Raw genomic sequence first — 20504 nt, forward strand, 5'->3', positions numbered from 1 at the left:
CCATCTGCCACTTCTTAGCCCAGTTTTGCATCCTATCAATGTCCCACTGTAACCTCTGACAACCCTCCACTCTATCCACAACACCTCCAACCTCTGTGTCATCAGCAAACTTACTAACCCATCGTTCCACTTCCTCATCCAGGTCATTTATAAAAATCACAAAGAGTAAGGGTCCAAGAACAGATCCCTGAGGCACTCCGCTGTTGACCGACCTCCATGCAGAATATGACCCATATACAACCACTCTTTGCCTTCTGTGGGCAAGCCAGTTCTCAATCCACAAAGCAATGTCCCCTTGGATCCCATGCCTCCTTACTTTCTCAATAAGCCTTGCATGGGGTACCTTATCAAATGCCTTGCTGAAATCCATATATGCCACATCTATTGCTCTTCCTTCATCAATGTGTTTAGTCACATCCTCAAGAAATTCAATCAGGCTCGTAAGGCACAACCTATCCTTGACAAAGCCATGCTGACTATACCTAATCATACTATACCTCTCCAAATGTTCATAGATCCTGCCTCTCAGGGTCTTCTCCATCAACTTACCAACCACTGAGGTAAGACTCACTGGTCATTAATTTCCTGGTCTATCTCTACTTCCTTTCTTGAATAAAGGAACAACTTTCACAACCCTCCAATCCTCTGGAACCTCTTCCATCCCTATTGATCATCACCAGAGGTTCAGCAATCTCAGCATCCGGAATAATTGCAGAACCTTTCCTTAAAATCAATGGACTTTTTTCAAAAAAATTATTTCACTCCTTGGGCACCTGGGAAAAATGGTTAACTTGTAAGAAAACTTTATACTTTTGATAGTCTCAGGTAGCTTTCAAAACTATAGTATGGTTAATGTGAATGAAAGATGAGACATTTGCACCACGTGCTCTCCAAATAGAACATTTGAAGGAATAAATGTACATCTATATATTTCCAGATGTTTGATGTTGTGAAAAGGCTGAGAGAGAAATCAAGCCCCAGTTCAGCAGACATTGACATCCAAAGGGCAAATGAGGTAATGCTATTTTGACTTTATTTTGTTATAAGTAGGAAAACAAAGCTGAATGGTCTGCTGGTTTCCTGTCTCAGCTTTGATTCTGCCAAGCTAAAGCCAGTTAACTTTGTAGTTTAAAACAATCCTTTCAACATGTTAATGGCAGCTGAACAAAGTAACTGAGGCTACTTATCTTAGTTTGAGACCATCAATGAAACCATCAATGGATGGTTTGAGTAGTGGCTAAAGCAATTGATGTAACTCAGAGGTAGTAAGGCCAAGGTTATGAATTCAAGTTCACAATCTAGGTTGACAATCTAGAGCAGTGTTGGTGGAGTTGCTGCATTGTGAGGTTCGTGTCTCGTGGATGAAACATTAAACTGAGACCCCACTAACCATTACAATGCAAATATTCAAAGAAGCTTAAGGGACCTGTCCAGGAAATCAGAGTGAATGTTTATCCCATGTCCAACATGTGTAAAAAAGATAATCTGGTCATCAGCACAATATGTTGTTATGTACAAATTGCAGTGTTTCCTTTTTGTGATTGTGATTATGCTTCAGAGTTACTACTTTGACTGTAAAATGCAAGTTGTGCACGTTGTTGCATGAAGTTCTTTTTTGCACTCCAGTCCACACAGGACAAAGATAAGGCTGAGAGAAAACGGAAAGCAGATGCTGCCAAATTATATCGACAGAAGATCATGGCACAGATGTCTGCAATGCAGAAAAACTTCATTGAATCAAACAAACACCTATATGAAAAGGTGACAGAAGTTCAAAAACAAGGAGCAATCATAGCTGAGAGTGAAAGGTATGTGACACAAAAGGACAAGCAGCCATTCCAATTCTGCTATGTGATGCAAAGGAAAGATGAAGAAATAGATAGTCAACAGTACAATGGCCCTGGAAAACTCAGCATTCTGCTTAGTTTCTCCACATCCCTGTCATAATTTTAAAAGCTTCCTTTCAGTATATTCTTGTAGGGAAAAGCTTCAGTCTAAGATTCTGCCTGGATAGTTATTATGTACTACCCAATTCAAGTGATATTCTTAGTCTTCCTGCAGTAATTAAACATTCATTTTGTAATTTAGCATCAGCTTGCAGTGCTCAAATTATAATGGTTCTACATAACTTTAACAACAGTTGCCTGCTTTTGCATCACATTTACCAGAAAATTAAGCTTAATACCTCACTTGCACACTCATGGCCATGCATTAGTATTTCTGGAGTATTTCATCTGTATTTCCAGATTTGTTCTTCTTTTCCATGTACATTATAAAAACAAGTGGCTTCTTATTTGTATGAAAGCATACATTCAATCTTATTCACAAACACAAGGAAATCTGCAGATGCTGGAAGTTCAAGCAACACACACAAAATGCTGATGGAACGCAGCAGGCCAGGCAGCATCTATAGGAATAGTACAGTCGAAGTTTCAGGCTGAGACGCTTCGTCAGGACTAACTGAAAGAAAAGATAGTAAGAGATTTGAAAGTAGGAGGGGGAGGGGGAAATCCGAAATGATAGAAGACAGGAGGGGGAGGTGTGGAGCTAAGAGCTGGAAAGGTCATTGGAAAAAGGGATACAGAGCTGGAGAAGGGAAAGGATCATGGGACGGGAGGCCTAGGGAGAAAGAAAGGGGGAGGGGAGCACCAGAGGGAGATGGAGAACAGGTAAGGAGTGACTGTGAGAGGGGCAGAGAGAGAGCAAAATAAGGGAGAGAGAAGAAAAAAAGGGGTAGGAAATAATTAAGGGATGGAGTAAGAAGGGGAGGAAGGGCATTAACGGAAGTTAGAGAAATCAATGTTCATGCCATCAGGTTGGAGGCTACCCAGATGGAATATAAGGTGTTGGTCCTTCAACATGAGTGTGGCTTCATCTTGACAGTAGAGGAGGACATGGATAGACATGTCACAATGGGATTGGGATGCGGAATTAAAATGTGTGGCCACTGGGAGATCCTGCTTCCTCTAGCGGACAGAGCGTAGGTGTTCAGCGAAATGGTCTCCCAGACTGCGTTGGGTCTCACCAATATATAAAAGACCGCACCGAGAGCACCGGACGCAGTATACCACACCAGCCGACTCACAGGTAAAGTGTCGCCTCACCTAGAAGGACTGTCTGGGGCCCTGAATGGTGGTGAGGGAGGAAGTGTAAGGGCAGATGTAGCACTGGTTCTGCTTACAAGGCTAAGTGCCAGGAGGGAGATCGGTGGGAAGGGATGGGGGGGGGTGGCGAATGGACAAGGGAGTCGCTTAGGGAGCGATCCCTGCAGAAAGGGGAGGGGAGGGAAAGATGTGCTTGGTAGTGGGATCCTGTTGGAGGTGGTGAAAGTTACAGAGAATTATATGTTGGACCCGGAGGCTGGTGGGGTGTTAAGTGAGGACAAGGAGAACCCTATCCCGAGTGGGGTGATGGGAGGATGGGATGAGAGCAGATGTGCGTGAAATAGGAGAGATGCATTTGAGAGCAGAGTTGATGGTGGAGGAAGGGAAGCCCCTTTCTTTAAATAAGGAAGACATCTCCTTCATCCTGGAAGGAAAAGCCTCATCCTGAGAGCAGATGCGGTGGAGACGGGGGAATTGCGAGAAGGGGGTGGCATTTTTGCAAGAGACAGGGTGGGAAGAGGAATAGTCCAGGTAGCTGTGCGAGTCTGTAGGCTTATAGTAGATATCAGTAGATAAGCCATCTCCAGAGATGGAGACAAGAAAGGGGAGGGAAGTGTTGGAAATAGACCAGGTAAATTTGAGGGCAGGGTGAAAGTTGGAGGCAAAGTTAATGAAATCAACAAGCTCAGCATGTGTGCAGGAGGCAGCGCCAATGCAGTCGTCGATGTAGCGAAGGGAAAGTGGGGAACGGATACCCATATAGGCTTGGAACATGGACTGTTCCACAAAGCCAACAAAAAGGCAGGGTTAGCTGGGACCCATACGAGTTGCCATGGCTACACCTTTGGTTTGGAGGAAGTGGGAGGAGCTCGTGAACTTCATTAACTCCGCCGCATCTGCTCTCAGGATGAGGCTTTTCATTCTAGGGTGAAGGAGATGTCTTCCTTTTTTAAAGAAAGGCGCTTCCTTTCCTCCACCATCAACTCTGCTCTCTAACGCATCTCTCCGGTTTCACGCACATCTGCTCACCACCCCACCAGCCTCCGGGTCCAGCATATAATTCTCCGTAACTTCCGCCTGGGTAGCTTCCTCTGTGTATTCCATCTGGGTAGCCTCCAACCTGATGGCATGAACGTTGATTTCTCTAACTTCCATTAATGCCCCTCCTCACCTTCTTACCCCATCCCTTAATTATTTATTTCCTACCCCTTTTTTTCTTCTCTCTCCCTTATTTTGCTCTCTCTCTGCCCCTCTCACAGTCACTCCTTGCCTGTTCTCCATCTCCCTCTGGTGCTCCCCTGCCCCTTTCTTTCTCCCTAGGCCTCCCATCCCATGATCCTTTCTCTTCTCCAGCTGTGTATCCCCTTTTGCCAATCACCTTTCCAGCTCTTAGCTTCACCCCACCCCCCTCTGGTCTTTTCCTATCATTTCGGATTTCCCCCTCCCCCTCCTACTTTCAAATCTCTTACTATTTTTTCTTTCAGTTAGTCCTGACGAAGCATCTCAGCCTGAAACTTCGACTGTACTATTCCTATAGATGCTGCCTGGCCTGCTGCGTTCCACCAGCATTTTGTGTGTGTTGCTTGAATTTCCAGCATCTGCAGATTTCCTTGTGTTTGCAAATAAGATTGAATGTACGTTTTCATACAAATAAGAAGCCACTTATTTTTATAATGTACATGGAAAAGAAGAACAAATCTGGAAATACAGATGAAATACTCCAGAAATACTAATGCATGGCCATGAGTGTGCAAGTGAGGTATTAAGCTTAATTTTCTGGTAAATGTGATGCAAAAGCAGGCAACTGTTGTTAAAGTTATGCAGAACCATTATAATTTGAACATTGCAAGCTGATGCTAATGACATACAGCATTTCGTGTGTGTTGTTCAATCTTATTTATTATTTGCAAGATTTACCATTTTTATGCCTTTTTTCATCAATTGCATGTGTGTAAATTACTGTGCAAAAATCTTGTGTGTGGTGGGTGTGTATATGTTTGTGTGTATGTATATATGTGTGTGTGTATATATATATATAGTCTTAAGACCTTTGCACTGTACTGTAAAATTTTCATAATATTTGCAAATTCATTTCTCAAGTCTAAATCACTTCTTACAACTTAGGGGTTCAGCACTGTACTTCTATTCAATTCCTTCCAGTCCACAGATAGTTACTATCATCTGATATTTCCGTGAGGCATGATGTCAGTCATGAGTAAATTACTGAAAGATATTTTACAAGTGAAGTTACAGTGGATTCTGGTTAATTGGGATACACTGTAACCAGTATATTTTGGCCCAATTAAGTGGCTTCCCCAATTAGCCAAAGTTTCATGAAAATTTTTAGAAGTATAAAAATTGACAAAGTACATCTAACTTAGTTACAAATAACTGTTGTTATATTTTTGAGGTACAGCGCAGAATAGGTCCTTCCACCCTTTGAGCCAACCACTCCCAATTTAATCTGAGCCTAATCGCAGGGCAATTTACCAGGACCATTTAACCTACCAACCCCTACGTCTTTGGTCTGTGAGAGGAAGGCAGAGCACCCGAGGGAGAGCTATGCATTCCTTGGCAAAGGTGTAATGACTCCTTACAGATAACATGGGAATTGAACTCCGACACCCAGCATCTCACTAACCATTACACTACTGTGGTAGCCATGTACTTAAGTGAAATACAGAATAACTTGTAACATCACCAAAACTACTACAACACTAAAAACTGTGTTAGTTCGTAATAGTTATCGACAGAAGAATTCATACAATGTACACTGCCATGTACTTTTGACTGTAAATGATTGACCTAATGCATACAGTGCTATTGCTGATTGTGTCCTTCAAATCTTCATTTTCATTGTAACATTCAAGATAGTTGACAATACCTTTAAATTCTTCGTAGTCACTAACGAGGTAGCAAAACTGTTTCATTTTCACTCCTGCCCATTTCTAGTATCTTTGAAACTGCAGTGAGCAAAACAGTTCTGAATTGTCTTACTGTTCATTACTTGCCAATTATCAGTAACAATAATCATTGCTTTTTGAACACAAACACGCAAATGACACTATTTAAAAACTGTTCACTCTAAGCATGATTTAGTGTCTAACAGCCAGATGAATTGCATGTAACTGGCACTAGTTAAAAAATGTTCAACAACTGTCTTCTGTCCCAATTAAGTGGAATAAGTGTCCCAAATAAACAAAGGGAATTCCAGCTATCATCTCAATTAGATTTTGTTTTTTTGTGAGCTGTCCCAAATAAGTGGCTACACTGATTAATTGATGGCCCAATTAACTGAAATCCACTGTATTTGGATAGTCAGGACATGCTTAGTCAATGCGGCTATGTGCATGTTAGGTCATGTCTTACCAATTTTAGAGTTTTTTGCGAAGGTTACCAAGAAAGTGAAGGAAAGGCAGTTGATGTTGTCCACATACACTTTAGCAAAGTTTCTGACAAGGCCTGCATGGGAGGTTGTCAAGAATGTTCCATTGTTTGGCATTCAGGATGAAATAGTAAATTAGATTCGACATTGGCTTCATGGGACAAGTCAGAGAGATGGTTGCCTATCTGACTGAAGGCTGTGTCTAGTGGTGTGCTGCAGGGATCGGTGCAGGGTCCATTGTTGTTTGTCATCTATATTAATGATTTGGATGATAATGTACTAATTTGATTCAGCAAACTTGCTGATGACACCAAGAAAATGGGGCATAGTGGACAGCGAAGAAGATTATCAAAGCTTACAGTGGGATCTGGACCAGCTGGAAAAAAGGGCTGAAAAAAATTAGATGGAATTTATTGTGAGATGTTGCACTTTGGGAGGACAAACCAGGTAGGAATAGACAGTTATAGTACGGTACTGAGGAGTGCGATAGAACAACGGAATCTGGGAATACAGATCCATAATTCCTTTTGGCTTGTGTCACATTCTTTCATAAGTCAAAGTATTGAGTACAGGAGTTGGGATGTTATGTTGGGAGTTTATAATTCATTGGTGAAAGTAAATTTGGAGTATTGTGTTCAAATCTGATCACCTACGTGCAGGAAAGATATCAATAAGATTGAAAGAGTACAGAGAAAATTTACAAAGGTGTTGAAGACCTGAGTTGTAGGAAAAGGTTGAATAAATTAGGAATTTATTTCCTGGAGTGCAGGAGAAGGAGAGGAGATCTTTTGCAGGTAAATAAAATTGAGAGAGGTATAGAGAGGGTAATTTGAAGTAGGCTTTTTCCACTGAGGAGTGAAACTAAAATGTTCTAAAGAGATATTAGGTTAAGGGTGAAAGGTGAAATATTTAAAGGAAACCTGAGGGGGAACTTCTTCACTCAGGATGGTGAGAATGTGGAAGGAGCTGCCAGCAGAAGTGGTGGATGGGGTTTTGATTGCAACATTTAAAAGAAGTTTGGATAAGTACATGGATAAGAGGGGTATGGTGGGCTATGATCCAGGTGCAGGACTAGATGTGCTGAAGGGCCTTTTGCTGTGCAGTACTACTGATATACAAGTCCCAAGTGAAAGAGACAATGTATTTTCCAATAAATTCATGGATTTTTTAAGTGCATGAAGAGAATTGCATTAAACACAAAAAATTATTTTTCCCATGTAATAAAGCTGCTTTTTAAAAGCCATATGCACTTTGTTTTTCCTCAGCATTCCTCTGGTGGAAGGTTCTGGTATAGCGCTGGGACCGATGCAAGGTGCAACAGCGACCGAGAAAATAATACTGACCTGCATCTTGTGTCAGGAAGAGCAGGAAGTGAAAACAGATGAAATGGCCATGGTACTAGCAGCTTGTGTTCAGAGATCAACCGCCTTGACAAAAAATAGGTGTCAAATCATAACAAATATAGGAGGTAAAGCCACGTTCTTTGGAAAAAAAATGTTCCCTCAACTTTTAATCTGAAATGCTAGGGGAATTTTTGATTAAGTCACAAAGCCTCTGGCCACCTGGTGTACACTTGTGAGCATTAATCATTAAATGGGAATTCTAAATAAGGTTTATTCTTCTAACCAGTCCCAACTTCTTTTCTTCCCACACCATTCCTGTCCATAATTTACTCTGCTGAGTAATCAACACACTCTATCCCAAAAGTAACAGATGACAAGTTAACCAGAAATTTTACACTATAACCATATAACAATTACAGCATGGAAACAGGCCATCTCGGCCCTTCTAGTCCGTGCCGAACACTTACTCTCACCTAGTTCCACTGATCCACACTCAGCCCATAACCCTCCATTCCTTTCCTGTCCATATACCTATCCAATTTTACTTTAAATGACAATACTGAACCTGCCTCTACCACTTCTACTGGAAGCTCATTCCACACAGCTACCACTCTCTGAGTAAAGAAATTCCCCCTCGTGTTACCCTTAAACTTTTGCCCCCAACTCTCAACTCATGTCCTCTTGTTTGAATCTCCCCTACTCTCAATGGAAAAAGCCTATCCACGTCAACTCTATCCATCCCCCTCATAATTAAGTTCCCCCTCAACCTTCTACGTTCCAAAGAATAAAGACCTAACTTGTTCAACCTTTCCCTGTAACTTAGGTGCTGAAACCCAGGTAACATTCTAGTAAATCTTCTCTGTACTCTCTCACTGGCTTCAGTCTGGTGGGTTTTGGGCCCACAAATTACCCCTGTGGCTGGATACGTGGTTGGAAGCACTCCACCTTTTTGTTTCCTTCATGCACCCACATTGAGTTAGCACTGTATATGAGGTGGTATTCTGTCCATTGCATTTACATTCATTGTCAAAGCAGAGCATGGTTGTGATTATTGTTGTCCATGAGTACAAAGTATACCTGTATTTGATATCTCAATCTTTCTTATTTAGTCCTTGGTATGCATGGTATTTCCTGATCAAATCATAGCCTCTGTATTTCTTTAATAATAGCAGAACCATCAACCATTGGTACTATTGTAATCTGAAACTAACAACAATGTGAATGTTTGCACTGTTATGCTATTATATTTCTTTCAGATCACAGAATCAGAATTGTACAGCACAGAAATTGATCTTTTGGGCCTACCTCATCATACCATCCATAATGCCTATAAAATCCATTCTCATTTACCCACATCAGGTCCATATCCTTCTACTCTCTTAAATCCCACTCCAAGTGCCTATCAAATGCCTTTTAAGTTTTGCAGAGGTATTCTGCTTCCACAACTACTTCTGTCAGCTCATACCAAAATTCATCACTTTCTGTGTTTTTTAAAAAACTTCCCCCTTGGGTCTTTAAATTTCTCCCCTCTCATCTTAGAACTTTAGTTTTGGAATGCCCTGTCCTGGCAGAAAGACTGATTATCTATCCTATCTATGTGTTCATAATTTGTAAACCTCTATAAGGTTAGCCCTCAGCCTCATACACTGTAGTGAGGCCAGCCTATCCAATCTCTCGTTTTATCTATAAGCCTTCATTTCAGGCAACATCCTGGTGAAGAGGTGTGGCAATGAGATAGCCTTAGTGCTTTATATTAAAGTATTACTTTTGTAATATGGTCTCTATGCTCCTTTTGGAAATACAACAGCTAATTTGTACTCAGCAATATCCTGTAAATAATGATTTAATAATTTTGTTAAGGATTGATAGCAACATTGGAGATAACTTACCTTTTAGAAGTAGTGACAGGAGAGTTTTTATGTGTCCCTAAGAGAGTAAATGATAGGTTGATTTAATGGTAGCATCTCTGTAGTAAGCTGGTGGAGTATCAGCTGAGAATATTGTGAAATCTCTGGAGTGGAGCTGGAATCTAAAATGTGCTGTCAGCTTACTGCTGACAATGTTAAAATGCAGGAATCTAATACATCTGTTTCTATACGATACAGTTTTTGAAATTACTGCAACAGTGTGAATTTGGTGTATTTGATTAAAATTTCCTGCTAAAATGAGGATTGTTACATTTGAGAATAGGAACTTAATGGGTAAAATTAAGGAAACAACCACTGCTGAAGTCTCTCTATGGCACTGAAAAGTGTGGAATCTGATTTCCTCAAAGAAAATTAATGTAGAGTTGAAAAGATTTTTATTGACTTCATTTTTCTCTCTATTTTAGTTTTTGGTTATGTTTAAAGTGATAGTTTATCCTATTATGAACTTTGTCTTTCTCAGTCATAATTGTTCACTTTGGGTGAAGGGACTTGCTGTGGCTTTAACAATTACTGCAAACCTGCCACTGAAAGATCATCATTGGAAATTATGGAAAATCTGTGGTCAAATAGCGTTGTTTGTAACATTGCCATGTGTTTGTATTCACATTGAAACAACACAGAGCTATTGGAAGGAATTTGTATTCGATTTGGTTTGGATCACAGTACAGAATTGCTCCAGATTTTAATTCAGTTGTTTTAGTTAAACTTACTGATGTGACAAATCAGTTACCACAGCTTTTGTTTAGGAATGTTTGACCAAAAGCAACTGAGATTGATTTAATTTTTTGGTTCCACCTATTACCCATCTAACAACATTTAATTTCTATGTCATGCATTCCAAGTGAAGGTGCTTTCTGAGGGGATTTGAAATCATTGGTTTTAGACTGTACATTTATTTAGTATTGACAAAACATATTCCCTTGTTTGCTTATAGGTAACAAATTTACTTCTCATTGCTGTGTTCACTTCCAGTATTAGTTATGTTTGCCTTTTTTTATGGCTTTCTTCAGAATATCCATTGACACAAAGCCAATCATATTGCCTATTATGGGGTGGGGAGAAACTGATCAAAATCAAGATCTTTTATCGGAGAAGGGTATCAAGTGGTTATGGATTCATACTTTCACAGTTTAATAGCATCTGGAAAACTCATCTCATACAATGGCTGCTGAGGAGTAAAAACAATCTAAATCTGTGATCAGTTGTATTCCATTGGGTATGCCTGACAATCTGTTTGAAGCAAAGATTTGAGCTTCACATCACCCCTAATATCACTTATTGACAGAACAAGGTCCAACTGTTGTTTCAGTTGTACCAGACTTTTGTTATCATTTTGTTTAATGTGGTATTTTTTAAAGAACAGTTCAGTGGTTAGAGCTGTTAACTCATAGCATCAGAGACCCCAGTTCAACATTTGTTGAATTTGCACATTCTCCATGTGATTTCATGGGCTTCCATGGGTGCTCTGGCTACTTCCCACATCCCAAAATCATGCAGATTGGTTGATTATCTGGCTGCTATAAATTGCCCCTTTGTGTATGAATAGTAGAATCTGGTGTGAGTTGATGAGAGTGTGGGGAGAACAAAGTGGCATTTATCAAGGATTGTTGTAAATGTATCGTAGCTGATGGGCATGGAGGGAATTCCATGGTGGTTGCAAAGGGCTTGTTTCTTTCTGTGCTGCGTATCTCTGACATCATGCTGATCAGTTTTCCTTTTTCCTTGTTTTCTTTAGACAATTACGATCCAATCATTATGCATCCTGACCTCAGCTGTGGCACTCATGTAGGAAGCTGTGGGCATGTGATGCATGCCACCTGCTGGCAAAAGTAAGTTAGTACAAGACTGTGCTGTGCATCTTTCAGATCCAGTGCTGGGGATGAGTTTTGATTTGTCATTAATGTTCACCTTTGTGTCAGAGTACTGAAACCACTTCCAGAATTCATATCTAAAATTAAGGCCAAACGTATCTCAGCATCTCCCATGTTCATGTGCTGAGCTACTAAAAATAGTGGTGGTTTTTAACTATTAACAACTGTACTTCTGTTATAAAATAGCTTATAGAGCCAGCTACAATCTTTACTGACATTTTCTTTCCAGGAACCGCCACCTGAAACTCTCCGTCCCCAAGCACATTTGCAGCAATCCGTTAGAAAAAAAAAGTGGAGATGGCCAAAAGATCAGCATGGGCATGGTGGGCTGAAGCCCATTTCTGTATTCTGTTCCTCAATAGATACAGGAGTAGGCCCCACCATTCTATATGATTATGGCTGATCCATGCTGGCCTCAAATCCTCTTCTGTACCAGTTTTCCATAACATTAATTCTTCTACCTTTTGCATATTTATGTGACTCCACCTTAAATGTATCTGATGACTAGGCCTTTACTATCCTTGGGAGGGGGGGGTGCAGAGAATTCCAGAGACTCATTACTGTCTGAGAGCAGCAACTTAACAAATCTGCATTTCAGTTTTAAATGGATGGCCCCTTATTTTGTAGCTATGTCCTCTTGTTTGTGATTCTTCTAAAGGGTGGAAACACATCAACATCTACCCTGTAAAGCACTCTTTCATATCTTGTGTTTAAATAAAGTTGCCTATTATTCTAATCTTGGTGAATACAGAGCCAAACTACCTAGCTCGTTTTGATAGGACAACTTTCTCATTTCAGGAATTAGCCTGGTGAATTTCCTCAGGATATAGCCTGAATCATTTCAGGAATGAATCCTGAATCGTTTCAGGAATTAGCCTGGTGAATAAGACCTCAAGATATAGGAGCAGATGTAGTCCATTCGGCCCATTAAGTCTGCTCCAGCATTCAGTCATGGGCTAATCCAATTCTTCCAGTCATCCCCACTCCCCTGCTTTCAGCCCATACCTTTTGATGCCCTGGCTAATTGAGAACCTATCTATCTCTGCCTTAAATGCACCCAATGACTTGGGCTCCCCAGCCGTTCATGGCAACAAATTCCACAGATTTACTACCCTCTGACTAAAGTAATTTCTCTGCATCTTAGTTCTAAATGAACGTTCTTCAATCCTGAAGTCATGCCCTCTTGTCCTAGAATCCCCTACCATGGGAAATAACTTCACCATATCTAATCTATTCAGGCCTTTTAACATTCTGAATGTTTCTATAAGATCCCCCCTCATTTTCCTGACTCCAGGGAATACAGCCCAAAAGCTGCCAGATGGTCCTCATACGGTAATCCTTTCATTCCTGGAATCATTCTCGTCAATCTTCTCTAAACTCTGTCCAATGTCAGTATATCCTTTCTAAAATAAGAAGCCCAAAACTGCACACAGTACTCCAAGTACACACTGCATCCTTTTTAAGATAATAGATCAAACTTATGCACAGGATATGAGGTTTGACATTACCGACACCTTGTACAACTGAAACAAAACCTCGCTGTACTTGAACTTCAACTTCTTCACAATAAATGATATCATGCCATATTGCTGCCCTTACCAGGAAAATGGATGAAGGCAAGGCTGTGAATGTTGTCTACATGGACTTCAGTAAGACCGTAGACCATAAGACATAGGAGCAGAATTAGGCCATCTGGCCCATTGAGTCTGCTCCACCATTCAATTATGGCTGATCCTTTTTCCCCTCCTCAGCCCCATTCTCAGCCTTCTCCCCTTAACATTTGATACTGTGTCCAATCAAGAACCTAGCAAGCTCTGCCTTAAATACACCCAGCGACCTGGCCTCCAGCTGCCTATGGTAACAAAAACCACAAATCCACCACCCTCTGGCTAAAGAAATTTCTCTGTGTCTCTGTTTTAAATGGACATCCCTCTATCCAGATGCTGTGCCTTCTTGTCCTATTCTCCCCCACCAAAGGAAACATCCTTTCCACATCTACTATATCTAGGCCTTTCAACATTAGAAAGGTTTCAATGAGCTCTCCCCCCCCCCCCCCCATCCTTCTAAATTCCAACAAATACAGACCCAGGACTATCAAACGTTTCTCATATGATAAGTTTTACTCCCAGAATCATCCTTGTGAATCTCCTCTGAACCCTCTCCAATGCCAGTGCATTTTTTCTTAGATGGGAACCCAAAACTGTTCATAATACTCAAGGTGAGGCCTCACCAGCCTTATAAAGCCTCAGGATCACATTTCTGCTCTTGTATTCTAGACCTCTTGAAATGAATGCTAACATTGCATTTTCCTTCCACACCACCAACTCTACCTACAAATTAACCTTTTAGGGTGTTCTGCACAAGGTCTCCCAAGTCCCTTTGCATCTCAGATTTTTGGATTTTCTTCCCATTCAGAAAATAGTTTGCACATTTATTTCTTCTACCAAAATGCATGACCATGCATTTTCCAACTTTGTATTTCATTTGCCACTTTCTTGCGCGTTTTCCTGATCTGTTTTAAGCCCTTCTGAAGCCTTCCTGCTTCTTCAACACTACCTGTTCCTCCACCAATCTTCGTATCATCTGCAAACTTGGGAACCAAGCCACCTATTCTATCATCTAAATCAATGATATATAGCATAAAAAAGAAGTGATCCCAACACCGAATCGTGCGAAACACCACTAGTCACTGGCACTCAACCAAAAAAGGATCCTTTTCTGAAAAGTAAGGCATTTGACAAGGTCCTGCCTGGGTGGCTGGTCAAGAAGGTTCAGTCACTGGACGTTCAGGATGTGGTAGTAAATTGGGTTAGACGTTGGCTTTGTGAGAGAAGCCTGAGAGTGGTAGTAGAGGTTGCCTCTTTGACTGGAGACCTGTAACTAGTGGAATGCCGCAGGGATTGGTGCTGGTGTAGCGGTGTGCTACACACAGTGCTGAAATAACAACATGCAGTCGGTGAGTTGCAGTTGCAAAAGAGATTTATTCAAACTTCGCGGCCTCGCTTTAAAGCCTTCCTGTTCCCCGCCCTCCCCAGGCAGGAATGCTGTAGGGGGCGCATATTCACAGTCCCCTCCCGCACACGGGCTTTTCCCCTTTCTGGTGAAGAAGGCCTGGCGCCCTTTTTGGGACCGGCCTCAATGCCGGCACGCACCACTTTGTGAGCCGGTTCGAGTGCGTTGGGAAGTGGGTTGCCACATAACCCCCCCCCCCCCCCAACCGGCGATACACCCCCCAATGTCCTCAGTCTGGGTCGGTCTCTATTTGGGAGGTCTGCCTCTGCGCCGCGGTGCCGGAATCTCGACCGGCTGCGCCAAGTCCACATGGGCCAGTTTGAGTCGGTCCACTGTGAAAACCTCCTCTCTCCCCCAATGTCCAGCACGAATGTGGACCCGTTGTTTCTGATCACAGTAAACGGCCCCTCGTAGGGCCGTTGTAGCGGTGTCCGGTGTCCGCCCCATCATACAAAAACAAACTTACAGTTCTGCAGGTCTTTGGGTACACAGGTCGGGCTCTGCCCATGCTATGAAGTGGGTATGAGGGCCAGGTTGCTGACCCTCTCACGTAGTCTGCCCAGGACTGCTGCGGGTTCTTCCTCTTGCCCCCTTGGGGCTGGTATGAACTCTCCTTGGACGACCAGGGGTGCGCCGTACACCAACTCAGCCGGCGAGGTGTGCAGATCCTCTTTGGGTGCTGTGTGGATTCCGAGCAGGACCCAGGGAAGTTCGTCCGTCCAGTTAGGGCCTTTGAGGTGGGCCATGAGAGCCGACTTCAGGTGACGGTGGAAACACTCCACTAGTCCGTTCGACTGTGGGTGGTAGGCAGTTGTGTGGTGCAGCTGTGTTCCCAAAAGGCTGGCCATAGCTGACCACAGGCTGGAGGTGAACTGGGCGCCTCTGTCGGAGGTAATGTGGGCCGGTACACCAAAGCGAGATACCCAGGTTGCAATCAGTGCCCGGGCACAGGATTCGGAGGTAGTGTCGGTGAGCGGGACTGCCTCTGGCCATCTTGTGAACAGGTCTACAATAGTTAGGAGGTGCTGCGCTCCTCGTGACACTGGCAGGGGGCCCACTATATCCACATGAATGTGGTTGAAACGCCGGCGGGTGGGGTGGAACTGCTGCGGCAGGGCTTTGGTGTGCCGCTGCACCTTGGCTGTTTGGCAGTGCATGCACGCTTTAGCCAATTCACTGACCTGCTTGCGGAGTCCGTGCCAAACGAACCTGTTGGCTACCATCCGGACGGTTGTCCTGATGGAGGGATGCGCTAAGTTGTGAATGGAGTTGAAAATGCGAGGCTGCCAGGCTGCCAGGACGATGGGGCGGGGTTGGCTGTTGGTTACGTAACAGAGTAGAGTCCTCTCACCTGGGCCTACGGGGAGGTCCTGGAGCTGCAAACTGGAGACTGCAGTTCTGTAACTAGGGATCTCCTCGTCTGCCTGCTGCGCCTCCGACAGCACTGCATAGTCCACCCCCTGGGACAGGGCCTGGATGGTAGGTCTGGAGGGAGCATCCACCATGATATTGTCCTTTCCCAAGACATGCCGGACATCCGTCGTGTATTCGGAGATGTAGGACAGATGTCGCTGCTGGCAGGACGACCAGGGGTTGGACTCTTTCGTGAACGCAAAGGTGAGCGGTTTGTGGTCAGTGAACGCGGTGAAGGGCCTACCTTCTAAGAAGTACCTGAAATGCCGGATTGCCGGGTACAGCGCCAACAGTTCCCTGTCGAAAGCACTGTATTTGAGTTTGGGTGGTCGTAGGTGTTTGCTGAAGAATGCCAGGGGGTTGCCAGCGACCCTCGATGAGTTGTTCCAGCACTCCACCGACTGCCGTGTTGGATGCGTCCACTGTGAGGGCAGTAGGGATGTCTGTTCTGGGGTGCACTAGCATCGTGGCGTTCGCCAAGGCTTCTTTGGTTTTAACGAAAGCGGCTGCGGCCTCCTCGTCCCAGGTAATGTCCTTGCCCATACCCGACATCAGGGCGAACGGGGCGCATGATTTGGGCTGCTGAGGGGAGGAAGCGGTGGTAGAAATTCACCATACCCACAAATTCCTGCAGGCCTTTGATTGTGTTGGGTCGGGGGAAGTGGCGGACCGCCTCTACCTTGGCGGGTAGAGGGGTTGCCCCATCTTTAGTAATCCTGTGGCCCAGGAAGTTGATGGTGTCGAGTCCAAACTGGCATTTGGCCGGGTTGATTGTTAGGCCGTATTCACTCAGTCAGGCGTAGAGTTGACGGAGGTGGGACAGATGCTCCTGACGACTACTGCTGGCAATGAGGATGTCGTCCAAATAGATGAAAGCGAAGTCCAGGTCGCATCCCACTGCGTCCATTAACCGCTGGAACGTCTGTGCGGCATTCTTTAGGCCGAACGGCGTGCGGAGGAACTCAAAAAGGCCAAACGGGGTGATGAGTGTTGTTTCGGGAACGTTGTCCAGATACATCGGGATTTGATGGTATCCCCAGACGAAGTATACCTTGGAGAAGATCCGTGTGCCGTGCAGGTTTGCTGCAAAGTCCTGAATGTACGGCACAGGGTAGCGGTCTGGTATTGTAGTCTCGTTCAGCCTGCGGTAGTCACCGCATGGTCTCCAGCTCCCTGTTGCTTTGGGCACCATGTGCAGGGGGGGTGCCCATGGGCTGTTGGACCGCCGTATGATCCCTAATTCCTCCATCCTTTTGAACTCCTCCTTCGCCAGTCGAAGCTTGTCTGGGGGAAGCCTTCGAGCACGGGTGTGGAGGGGTGGTCCCTGGGTCGGGATGTGGTGCTGTACTCCGTGTCTGGGCATGGCTGCCGTGAACTGCAGTGCCAGAACCGATGGGAAATCCGCCAGGACTCTGGTGAAGTCGTTGTCGGACAGCGTGATGGAGTCTAGGTGTGGGGCCGGCAACTGGGCTTCACCCTGGGAGAACGTTTGAAAGGTCTCGGCGTGGACCAGTCTCTTCCCTTGCAGGTCGACCAGTAGGCTGTGAGCTCGCAAAAAATCCGCCCCCAGGAGCGGTTGGGCTACGGCGGCCAGTGTGAAGTCCCATGTGAACCAGCTGGAGCCAAACTGTAGCCGCACCGTACAGGTGCCATAGGTCCTTACTGTGCTGCCATTCGCGACCCTGAGGGTGGGACCCGGTGCTCTGTTGCGGGTGTCATAACTCATCGGAGGTAAGACGCTGATCTCGGCTCCGGTGTCGATCAAAAAGCGGCGTCCCGACTGCTTGTCCCAGACATTCAGGAGGTTATCCCGATGGCCAGCCGCCGTAGCCATCAGCGGCAGCTGGCCCTGGCGTTTCTCAGGAACTTGCAGGGCGGGCTACAGCGGTGGGCTTCTGCGCCCCACCGCTGGTGGTAGAAGCACCATTGTTCGTTGCTCTCCTCACTCCTTCCTGCCTCTGGGGTTAGTGGGCTCTGCAGTCGGGCCTGGTCTGGTCTGCTGCTGGGAGCGTGGCTTGGTGATCTGTGCGACGGACGCCCCACTCTCCTTCTTGGCTTTCCACAGCACGTCTGCCCGGGCCGCCACCTTCCGGGGGTCGCTGAAATCCACGTCGGACAGCAGCAGGCGTATGTCCTCTGGCAGCTGCTCCAGGAATGCCTGCTCAAACATGAGGCAGGGCTTGTGACCTCCAGCCAGGGAGAGCATCTCGTTCATCAAAGCCGACGGCGGCCTGTCTCCTAAACCATCCAGGTGCAGTAAACGGGCAGCTCGCTCGCGCCGTGGGAGTCCGAAAACCCTTATGAGCAAGGCTTTGAATTCTGTGTATTTGCTGTCCTCTGGGGGCGACTGTATGAACTCCTCAACATGGGCGGCCGTCTCCTGGTCGAGGGAGCTCACCATGTAGTAGTAACATGTGGAATCCACGGTTATCTGCCGAATGTGGAATTGGGCTTCTGCTTGCTGGAACCATAGGTGAGGTCGCAGCATCCAGAAGCTTGGCAGTTTTAATGAAACTGCATGAACAGATGTGGCGTCGTTCATCTCCGGTCCAAGTATCGTTTGGGCCGTCGGGGTCACCAATTGTAGCGGTGTGCTACACACAGTGCTGAAATAACGACACGCAGTCGGTGAGTTGCAATTGCAAAAGAGATTTGTTCAAACTTCGCAGCCTCGCTTTAAAGCCTTCCTGTTCCCGGGCTCCCGTCCGGTGCGCGGGCTTTTCCCCTTGCTGGTGAAGAAGCCCCGGCGCCCTTTTTGGGACCGGCCTCAACGCCACTTTGTGAGCCGGTTCGAGTGCGCTGGGAAGTGGGTTGCCACATTGGGTCCATTGCTGTTTCTCGTCTATATCAATGATCTAGATGATAATGTGGAAAACTGGATCAGCAGATTTGCGGATGACACTAAGATTCGGGGTGTTGTGGACAGTGAGGAAGGATAATGGCAGATGGAATCGAGTGCAGCCAAGTGCGAGGTTTTGCGTTTCAGTAGGACCAACCAGGGTAGGTCTTACACAGTGAACCATAGGACACTGAGGAGTGTGGTAGAACAAAGGGATCTGGGAATACAGATGCATAATTTGTTGAAAGCGGCATCACAGGTAGATAGGGTTGTAAAGAAATCTTTTGGCACAGTAGCCTCATAGATCAGTGCATTGAGTATAGGAGATGGGATGTTATGCTGAAGTTGTATAAGGTGTTGATGAGCCTAATTTGGAGTACCGTCTGCAGTTTTGGTCACTTACCTACAGGAAATATGTAAACAAGATTGAAAGAATGCAGAGAAAATTCACAAAGATGTTGCCGGGTCTGGAGGACCTGAGTATAAGGAAAGATTGAATAGGTTAGGACTTTATTCCTTGGAATGTAGAAGATTGAGAGGAGATTTGATAGAGGTATACAAAATTGTGAGGCGTATAGATAGGGTACATGTAAGCCAACCCCCCATTTTCAAGGTTAAAAAAGTGACTTTTTCATGTTACCTTTGTATAAGCCGACTCTTTCTGTAGAGGTTTTTGATTTAACCAGAAAAGATCACAAGATATCACATGCTGGTACTCAGCTTTGCCGGATCCGGAACCTGGAAATTTTGTGAACCAGTATCTGCTAAGAAAACAGGCCTACACATTGTAGAGCGTTATAAACAAATTCTTAATAAATAAATCAGGGAGGGAAATTTTGGATTAGGTCTCAAATGGCAAAGAATCCTCTGAAATGTAACCCCCGTGAAACCATTTAGCACCCACCATAATCTCGTTAAAACATAACACGGGGCTGGATCAGTATGTGTACTCAGTATTGAGTTTGCAGCCACCATGTACAAAAGATTAAAACGAATGTGATATGATGCTGGCTTCAAGCTGAAGGTTGTTGATTTTGCTAAAGGAACGAATAATCCTGCAGCTGCTAAGAAGTTTAGTGGAAATGAGAAACAAGTGAGGGAGTGGAGAAAGGTAGAGGACATGCTGAGGGAAACTCCAAAGACAAAAAGTGCAAACCACAGGAAAACATACCAGTGGCCGGAACTGGAAGAAAAGGTTTTAGAGTAGGTGAATCACCAGCGATTGTCTGGATACATCGTCACCAGAGAAATGATTCAAATTCAAGGGTTGAAATGGGCAGAGAAACACCGTGAGGTCAGCGAAAATTTGAAAGCTACGCGAAGTTGGTGCACCCAATTTATGAATAGACGTGATCTTGTGTAGAGACAAAAAACAAAGATTGTTCAGAAAATTCCAGCAGGGTGTTGTTGTTTACATTCAAGAACTGGATGGACGAAGCAGGTTGCTTAAAGTGGGTTAAAGAGGTGTGGTGTCGACGTCCCGAAGGTTTCGGGAAGGAAAAGTCGCTATTTGTTTGGGAGATGTCCAAAGTGCATTTGTCAAGTGAGACAAAAGCAGCATTGAAAGCTGAAAAAAAACGGACATTGCAGTCATCCCCAGTGGTTTGAA

At 44.6% G+C, this 20504-nt stretch overlaps 1 protein-coding gene across 5 annotated transcripts in view; it reads left to right on the forward strand.

Annotated features, from left to right (window-relative positions):
* Positions 1 to 20504, forward strand: part of ubr1 (ubiquitin protein ligase E3 component n-recognin 1) — a 299112-nt gene that overhangs the window by 177050 nt on the left and 101558 nt on the right. For all 5 annotated transcript variants that reach the window (XM_073040481.1, XM_073040482.1, XM_073040484.1 and 2 more), the window contains 4 exons: positions 938 to 1015; positions 1627 to 1808; positions 7755 to 7957; positions 11496 to 11589. In XM_073040481.1, the coding sequence (XP_072896582.1) occupies positions 938 to 1015; positions 1627 to 1808; positions 7755 to 7957; positions 11496 to 11589 (557 nt within the window). The remainder of the gene's footprint in view (positions 1 to 937; positions 1016 to 1626; positions 1809 to 7754; positions 7958 to 11495; positions 11590 to 20504) is intronic.

Source organism: Hemitrygon akajei, chromosome 3, assembly GCF_048418815.1.
Source record: "Hemitrygon akajei chromosome 3, sHemAka1.3, whole genome shotgun sequence".
Taxonomy (NCBI): domain Eukaryota; kingdom Metazoa; phylum Chordata; class Chondrichthyes; order Myliobatiformes; family Dasyatidae; genus Hemitrygon; species Hemitrygon akajei.